Source organism: Hibiscus syriacus, unplaced genomic scaffold, assembly GCF_006381635.1.
Source record: "Hibiscus syriacus cultivar Baekdansim isolate YM2019G1 unplaced genomic scaffold, ASM638163v2 tig00000003_pilon, whole genome shotgun sequence".
NCBI classification, from domain to species: Eukaryota; Viridiplantae; Streptophyta; class Magnoliopsida; order Malvales; family Malvaceae; genus Hibiscus; species Hibiscus syriacus.
In genome coordinates this window covers 1,975,359-1,984,910 of record NW_024061753.1, presented here as the reverse complement: position 1 = coordinate 1,984,910, position 9,552 = coordinate 1,975,359, and the positions used below count along the sequence as shown (strand labels likewise).

Below are 9,552 nucleotides of genomic sequence, written 5' to 3'. Positions count from 1 at the left end.
AACGACGTGGCTTTCATTCTCTCACCGCCTTCCATTTATATCCCCCTCGTTTACTTCGCTTTGTTATCGTTGGGAATCGTCGTTTCTCCCGCCAATCCACTTAGTTCCAACTCGGAACTCGCTCACCAGATCCAGCTCTGCAAACCCGTCGTTGCCTTCGCCACTTCAAAAACCTCTCGCAAATTCCTTCTCTTCAACGTGAAACAATCATCCTCGACTCGCCCGAGTTTCTCTCGTTGTTAACCCAGTCCAATATCGACAACAATGTCATTGAAAGAGTCGATGTAAACCAGTCCGACACGGCTGCGATTATATTCATCCGAACCACCGGGCGAGTCAAGGGCGTGATGATGACTCACCGAAACCTGATAGCAATGATGGCGGCGGTTCACCACAGCTGGACGGAGCAAGCCGAAGGTAACGAGAAGCCGCCGCGGTCGGTGACGTTGTTCACGGTGCCTCTGTTCCATGTGTTCGGCCTCTTCATGTTGTTAGGGGCGGTTTTGTTGGCGGATACAGTGTTGTTTTTGGAGATGTTTGATTTCAAAGAAATGCTAAGAGCAGTCGAGAAGTACAAGGTTACAGACATGCCGGTGTCGCCGCCGCTTGTGGTGGCATTTGTTAAATCGGATTTGACAAAGAAATACGACTTAAGCTCGCTCGAAGGGCTTGGCTGCGGCGGCGCGCCGCTTGGGAAGGATGTTTCTGAACGGTTCAAGGAGAAGTTCCCCAAAGTATTATTGGTTCAGGTATGTTCTCTATGTTTCATTGTTCAAACCCCCAACCCCAAATATTAATAATAAATAATAAATTACACCATTAAACTTTTAATATACCTGAACTTTAATAATTAAATAGAAAAATACAACAAAATTATTACTGTTAAATAATTATTTCATTTCTGTGATTGACAATAACAAGATTTTGATTGATATTGACATGATTATATGTTTAATCACAATTAAGAGTTTTATTGGTCAATAAAAAATAAGGATAAAATATATATTTAATATCTAAATTATTATTTTTATTTTATTTTGATATCTAAATTTTATATTTTTTAAAATCATATATAACATTTAGTTTATGTTTAATTTTAATATCACGTCATAAGATTTTAACGAATTTTTTGTTGACGATATTTTTATATTAAATTATATCATTCATCATTTAATTATATTCTCACTCTTATTTTAGTCATTAGAGTTTAATTTTTTAATTTAATTATTAAATTTATTAATTTCTCATATATTAATCATTTTAATTTATTTTATTAATATTTTTATGACATATCATTTTTATTAATATACAATTAAATTTAAAATTATACTCAAACCAAAAAATTATACCACAAACCCCTAGGTAGGCGCAACGCCAGTGAATAGAGAGTGACTAAAATGGAAGGTGTGGGTTGGAGAGGCAGTAAGGACGAAATCATAAGAGCGAGTGACGAGGAGGTTTTTATTTATAGTTTGAGTATAAATTTAATTTTTAAATTTAATTTTATTATTTTAGTCGTATATTAATAATATAATAATTACAAGATTTCACATCATAGAAAATATTAATAATATATAAGTTAGAGTAATTAAAATTGGAGTAATTTGAAATTTAAATGATTAAATTAAAAAAAATTTGAGTAACCAAAATAAGAGTAAAAAAATAATTGAGTGATGAATGATGTAATTTACTCATGAAAAATGCTGCACAATATTTCCGTTAATTTTCAACAATTAGATATTAAAATAAAATTTAAAGTAAATGCTAGGTATAGTTTAAAAAAATCTAAAGTTTATATATTAAAATATAATAAAATTAATAGTTTAGTTATTAAAAGTATATATTTTACCTTGAAAATAAAGTAAATATTTTATTAAAATTGTGATACATTATATCATTTTATTGAAAAATATTAATTTGTTTGAGAAATAGTATGAAACACATTAATTTAATTGTAGTTAAATATACGAATATGTCGTATTAATTATCATTAATAACAATGAAATGAAAACATTCTTTAACGACAATGATATTAATGAAAAATTTTGATTTTTGATTGAAAGAACTTTAGTGAAAATTTGCCTTAAAAATTTAGTGATAACCAATGTAATTTAACCTAATAAAAAAATATTAGAACTTATTAGACGTACATTTGAATTAAAATGACAATCATGTTAAAATTGTTTAATATATGGCAGTTGATAATCACTAAATTAGTTAAAAAGTTCTATTAGGAGTTATTTTTAATTAATCTGGAGCAAATAAAATGTAATATTTGTTCAAAGATAACTCTAAAAATAATAGAGATCTTAAAAATTATTACACCTCTATAAAATAATTTTTTATGATTCTAAATTAAGAAATTTTTATATTTATAAAGTTAAATATTTAATTATTGAGAAATCTAATTTCACGAGACTTTTAACTTAAAATAAGTATCTATTTATTAAATAAACTTAATTAATAGATAATGTTTAATCACTAAAATTTATTTTGAAATTTAATTTTCTTATCAATTATAATTTGAGTTAATATCTAACAAGTTTGAACAAATTAATTTTATGATAAAATATTTAAGAATTATATCCTGCCAACGAATGCTTTTTCTTTAAAAGTATCTCTTTTGAACAGAAAAATAGGTAATTATTTAAATGAATAGGTGCGCATATCATAATTTCATTTTTTTTATACCAATAATTATTTTCACCAAGCAACTAATTTTATTCAAAATAAAAAATATCTCAAATTCCAATAAAGATTTACAATTATAATTGTAAATTAAACGTATAATTAGGATAATTTTCTATAATCATTGAAACAAAATTAATAATATAAGATCACATAAGAATCATATAAAAAAAAGATTAAAAATCTAACCAATAAACTCGAACAAAGATATATACAAACATTGGTAAATGAAACATAAAAAGATTAAGTTATTGAAAGATTACCGACAAAAAATAAATCAAACTCGAGCAACGTGAAAAGTTATTCATGAATGCATATCGGGTATCCAAATTCAATTCAAGTGTCCAAAGCATAAAAGATCAATAAAATATAAGATAAATGTCATTTTAATCAGTCATAGTAATGTCAAATCAACCTTTATAAAAAATAGATGAAAAAACGACTAAACAATAAAAAAACATACCATAAGACAGAAAAAAATATGTCATAAAGACAATTGAAAACGTGTAATACAAATAAACTTATTCAAAATAAAAAAATAGAGATGCGATATAAAAAAATTATAAAATATATAGATTGTCAGTAACTAACGTTAAAATTGGTGTGACAGCCATCTTTATAGTAATATTCTAAATGGTTTGATCAGTTTCTATATGCTTTTGGTCTATATTAGTCCATGGATTTAGATTTTTTTTTTATTGATTTGATATAATTAGAGAGTGTTAAATGGAATCAAATTGAGTTTAGAGGAAAAAGAAAATTAAATCACATTTAAGATACTTCCTTTGACATTAGTAAGCCATTAGTAAGCAAAAATATGAAGAGAATAATATATATTTGTTTTAGAATTACTATTATTTAAATATTGTTAATGGAAAAAATATTTCAACAACAATCTTTTTGTTTGTTTGTAAAAACTAACAATCTTAATATATTGACAAGACCATATTTATTTATTTTTAAAATGTTATAAACATTTTTTTTGGTACAAAAATATTATAAAGACATTTATTATCGTACACGTTTATTTTTTTGAATAAAAATATTTTATGTGAAGGCCTTTTTCTCTTTGAAGAATTTAAAATCCCACAATTCAATACAAATTTTAACTTTTAATAACAAAATTCAAAATTTGTTGCAACATATATCGTTAAGGATAAGATAGAGGAAACATTGGACCGCAAAATAAGCTGAATACATGCATGAAACTCTTAAACTCTTATTAATTTGATTAAACATCAATCAAAAAATTAAAGCAATTTTCATTGATTTAAAAAAATTATTAAATTAACAGTAAACGTGGGATAAAGAGATGAAATTATAAAATATAAAAACTTTATTGAGCGAAAATTGAAAAATGTAAATTAATTTATTAATTCGAGGGTTGATGAAATCCTCAAATTGTAAAAATAAAAGAAATAGTTAACAAATATTAAAACCAAAGGGTATAGTCGGTAATTTCGCAATACTTTTGGGTATTATAAAAAGATGAGATCCGTAGACTACATATTTGTCAGCCAACTGAAAGGTGGAAACTGAAAAAGCTAAGAACATCAGCGTCGCTCCAATGGCGGAAACAGTCCCCAACCGCCGACGTGCAACGGTGGACCCCAACACCGGCTTCTGTCCCCAAACCAAAACATTCCATTCTCTCCGACCATACGTCCCTCTTCCGCCACCTTCTCGGCCTCTTTCTCTCCTAGTTATGCCCTCTCCCTCCTCCGCACCTCCTCCTCCTCTAGCGACACCGCTTTCATCGTCGATGCCACTAACGATCAAACCCTTTCTTTCTCCCAATTCATCGCTCAAATCCATTCCCTCTCTTATTCCCTGAAGAAAAACTTTTCGCTCTCAAAAACGACGCCGCTTTTATCCTCTCTCCTCCGTCGTTTCACGTCCCTTTGCTTTACTTCGCTCTAATGGCGTTGGAATCGTCGTCTCGCCCTCCAATCCGCTCGCTTCCGAGTCGGAAATCGCTCACCAGGTCCGGCTTAGTAAACCCGTTATCGCCTTCGCTACCTCGAAGACGTCTTCCAAGCTTCCATATCTCAAACACGGAACAGTCATCCTCGACTCGCCTGAGTTCCAGTCTCTCTTAATTCAACCAAACGTCGACGCCGTCATCTTCGATAGTGTCGAGGTAAATCAACACGACACGGCGGCGATCCTTTATTCTTCCGGGACAACCGGGCGAGTTAAAGGCGTGATGCTGAGTCACCTCAACATAATCGCGTTGATTGCCGGGTATTATCACATACGGTACACCCTCCAGGTAGCGGCAGACGAACCGCACCCGGTATCGTTTTTCACGGTGCCTTTTTTCCACGTTTTCGGGTTCTTTATGTTGGCGAGGGCGTTTGCGCTGGGAGAAACATTGGTTTTTACGGAGAGATTTGACTTTGAGGGGATGTTGAGAGCCGTTGAGAAGTACAAAGTAACTTTCATGCCGGTCTCGCCGCCGCTTGTAGTGGCGTTTGTTAAATTGGAATTGACTAAGAAGTATGACCTCAGGTCGCTTTCACTGCTCGGCTCCGGTGGTGCTCCGCTTGGCAAGGAGGTCACTGAGCGGTTCAAGGAGAAATTCCCCACCGTTGAACTTATTCAAGTAATAAACACTAATTCAAACAAGGAAAAACTGTTGATGGCCAAACAATATTACATTTGAATATACATTCGCATTTGAAATTTACATTAGAATCCGAAACATAATCTTTTGACACTTTCCCTACCTTGTTAGGTTATGGTCATATGCACTAATCTATGCTACTTATCCTAGTTTTTTTATTATGTATATAAAATTATATTTGAATTCATATTAATATTTAAAATATACATTCAAATCCGAATAATATAACCTTTTAACATGATAAATTTTTCTTGGCTTGTTAGGTTATGGTCGTATGCATTAATCTGTGCTACTTATCCCTATTTTTTCATATGTATATAAAACATTACATTTGAATATATAATCGTATGTGAAATTTACATTCGAATCTTAATAATATCATCTCTTTGATATGATGATTTTTTCTTGGCTTGTTGGGTTATGGTCCTATGCACTAATCCATGATCTACTTATCCCCCCTAGTTTAGGTGGATGCTAATAGTATTGTTATTGTTGTTTTGATGTGTTAAGGATGCACTAATCCATGATCTACTTATCCCCCCTAGTTTAGGTGGATGCTAATAGTATTGTTATTGTTGTTTTGATGTGTTAAGGGATATGGGTTGACTGAGACCACCGGTGCAGCAACAAGGGTGGTAGGGCCTGAGGAGGCAGCTCGGCATGGTTCGGTTGGCCGCCTTGGCGAAAATATGGAAGCCAAGATAGTTGATCCTGAAACTGGTGAGGCACTGCCCCCTGAGCAGAGAGGGGAGCTTTGGTTAAGAGGGCCAACAGTTATGAAGGGTATAACTCTATTGCCTTCATCATCTGGCACTGTATGCTTGCCAATTAAATGCTAATAATTTGACTGTGTTAGGTACATATTGTTTAAATGACTAAATGTGCTGCCAGAATTTTTGTGTGCCTGGAAACTGAAGCAACGTACTGGCTTGCAATAGGTTGCTAGGTTTCACTTTGTCCTTTTTCAGCTTTGGTGGTTGCCCAGTTTTTGTGGTCGAAACTTTCTTCTCTTGTCAAAATTTTCATTCAAAAGCTTGCTTGTAATGGTGGTGTTGTACAACTGGAGAGACGATGGTTGTGGATGTTAGTGGCAGTTCATTTTTTTTTTGATTTGAACAGAGAGTCGTTAATTATGAATTATGATGGTGAGAGGGTTGAGTGTGGTGGGACTTGTTCATGTATTACAATTAAAACTCCTTTTTTGAAAAGAGTTAGATTTGATTAAATTCATCCACACATACAGACAAAACTACTTAAATCCGAGTTATCTAGGAAGAACAACATTCTCTTTTGAAGTTCAGTTCATAACAACTTATTCTTTGATGGTGTGAATGTAGGGTATGTAGGTGATGAGAAGGCAACTGCACAAACCTTGGATTCCGAAGGCTGGTTAAAAACTGGTGACATTTGTTATTTCGATTCCGATGGTTTTCTCTACATTGTCGATAGATTGAAGGAATTGATTAAATACAAAGCATATCAGGTGAGTGAATTGCTTTACACTATATCTTACTAGATCTTGGATACGAGTGTTGTATACGGATATGTTCAAAATCTTTTAGATGACCATGTTCCCGTGCTCGTATTCTTAAAAAGATCATATCGTGGTACTCATGAGTGTATCGAAACCTGATTGCAGGTCCCTCCAGCCGAATTAGAACACTTGCTTCTTTCCCATCCTGAAATTGCCGATGCTGCTGTGATTCCGTATGTATTATTTTTCTTTTTCCCAATGATGGTATGATCTGTGATACTTGATATCCGTAATAATACAATGTCGAGTCGAGTCACTATTCCCATATCGATCTGATAAAATTGTCAAGCAGGTACCCGGACGAAGAAGCAGGGCAGATTCCCATGTCGTATGTAGTGAGGAACCCTGGAAGTAGCATCACAGGGGCACAGGTCATGGATTTCATAGCAAAGCAGGCATGTTTCCAAAACAACACAAACTACGTCTGTTGTTTTTTTCAGGCAAATCAGAGTGGATTTTTTTTCAACTTTTGTAGGTGGCGCCGTACAAGAAGATCCGGCGAGTTGCTTTTATAAATTCGATACCAAAATCTCCGGCAGGGAAGATCTTGAGGAGGGAACTGGTTAATCATTCTGTGTGTGCTGGAAAACCTAAATTATGAAGATAGTTTTACCAGAGTGCTTTGTTTTGTTTTTATTGAACAATGTTTCTTGATTTTGAGTGCTTTGTCGGGTGGATGACTTTCATTGTATATAAGATATTCATGTTTGATTTGTTTCTTGGTAACTGTGTGAATGATTCTGATAAAGTTATCCTCCCATTCTTATGACATACTAATTTTTTAATAAAATCTTATTCATTTGAAAATAATTTTACAATTTAAAATGAGAATGATAATTTGAACATGTATAATACAATCAATTCTTTTCTTTTTCAATACAATCTAAAATAATCTGAACTTAATTGACCATCTGTCAACCACTGATTTTATTTTTTTTTTGCGTTCATGCGACATAAATTTTTTTTATTTTACGTCAAAAGTGCTATTTAAATTCATAACATGATCTGTAGTAAGTTTGCTATAATTCAAAGTCTTATTATACTCACAAGACACATGAATTTTTTCAATCATGATCTTGCTTCTTGTAGTATACGATGAACTAACACTATTAATTGAACCACTAATTGTAAACGCACAATAAATAATTATTAGTGAACATGCTTAAGAGATTAAGGAGGTGCTTAACTTCTTCAACTAAAAACAATATCACATCGAGTGTGATAAATATATAATAAAACTACAATGGTATGTTACTGGTAACGCTCCAAATTCTAGGCTAGTAATTTCGGGTTTATCAGAGAGATAAGTGGATCATGTAGAATTTATAATTCAAGTCGTTAGGCTTAATTGAGTTGGTCTTGAGCCCAATTAGCCATTGAGAGGGGATTTTGCGTAGTGGGAAAATGAGGAGGGACCAGCAGTGTAATTCTCCCATTTTAAAGATGAGAGATTTTATAAATATCTCTCGTTTTATTTACTTCCTCCCATTCTCCATTTCTTTCTTCTTCCTTCTCAAGCTCCTTAAGCCAAAGGTGAGTCCTTTGAGCCTTTTCTTGCCTCTTTCAAGTTTTATTTTCGTTCTTAATCCCTCAATCAACATGAATTTAACCATTCAAGCCATGAGTTATTTGTTTGCAAGAGAAAGTTAGGGGTTTTATCATACAAGTCAAAGTGGAGGATGATTTCTAACTAAAGGAGCTCTACTTTGGGTTTCAATTAGCAAGGTAGTGTATTTCTAATCCTTTGGAGTATTAAGATTCCATAAATTTCAAGTATTTGCTAAGATTTGAGTAGATGAGCATATTAGGGTTTAAACTTGATTTCAAGATTTAATCACATTTTAGGTGTTAAGAATGTGTTTTTAAGACACCTAAAAACCTTAAATAACTTACTAGAACTTTAGAAACAGTGTAGGAACCAACCTAAATCACTTAGGATGATTTTGGGTGTTTTTATGAGCTTAAAATATCAGCTTCTGGGTTCGAGTATCAATATTGGGATGAACAGTATTGATACCGTATGAATCAGGGAAAAAATTAGGATTTATAGGAAGAGAGTATCGATACTGCCAAAGAAGTATTAATACTGCCCCTTTAGTCTCAAGACTAAAAGTGTTGGTCTCGAGATCAGGACCCAATTTCAGCAGCAGAATGCGTTATTGGTACCGATACTCATAGGTGTATCGATACTACCCACCTCAGATGATCAGATTCGACCCGATTAAGGTTCTTAAGAGCTTGGGATGGTCTGTAAGGATAAAACTTAGTCTATGAAGGACGTAAATGACCAAAGTAGCCCAGAGACACTCGTAGAAGTGGGTTACAACCAACGTAACCATAGCAGGTGTATTACGTCCAAGTATCTTCAGTAAGCATGTAAAAGACAAATATGGATGGAGGATCAGTGCACTGAGTGTACCGATAAAGGTACAACCAAGTAATCAGATTATGAGACAGTAGTGTCGTATGTCACAAGAATGACTGGGAGTGTTGGACTCACATTTATTCCTTTAATTCGAGGGCAAATTAATGGAAAACGTAGGATTAACGATTAAAACATCGCTACCCATAGTATAACCTGAGTTAGATACTAGGTTAATCAGAACCCTAGCCAGTAAGTAGTAAATACATTAGTCACCATGAAGTATCGAATCACGTGGGGACTTCCCTAGAGTCAGAGAATGACTAAAACATTCTCTATTAG

General features: G+C 33.1%; 1 protein-coding gene and 1 pseudogene across 1 annotated transcript; both read left to right on the top strand.

Annotated features, from left to right (window-relative positions):
* Positions 1-377: 377 nt before the first annotated feature.
* Positions 378-797, top strand: LOC120217882 (4-coumarate--CoA ligase-like 9). The gene has a single exon (XM_039214935.1). The coding sequence runs from the start codon at positions 378-380 to the stop codon at positions 795-797; it is 420 nt and encodes a 139-aa protein (XP_039070866.1).
* A 3,448-nt stretch (positions 798-4,245) lies between these two features.
* On the top strand, positions 4,246-7,540 carry LOC120114733 (annotated as a pseudogene).
* Positions 7,541-9,552: the final 2,012 nt, after the last annotated feature.

What these genes read in the sequence shown, in the direction of transcription:
- LOC120217882 (XM_039214935.1), top strand. Translation starts at nt 378, where the DNA reads ATGGCGGCGGTTCACCACAGCTGGACGGAGCAAGCCGAAGGTAACGAG.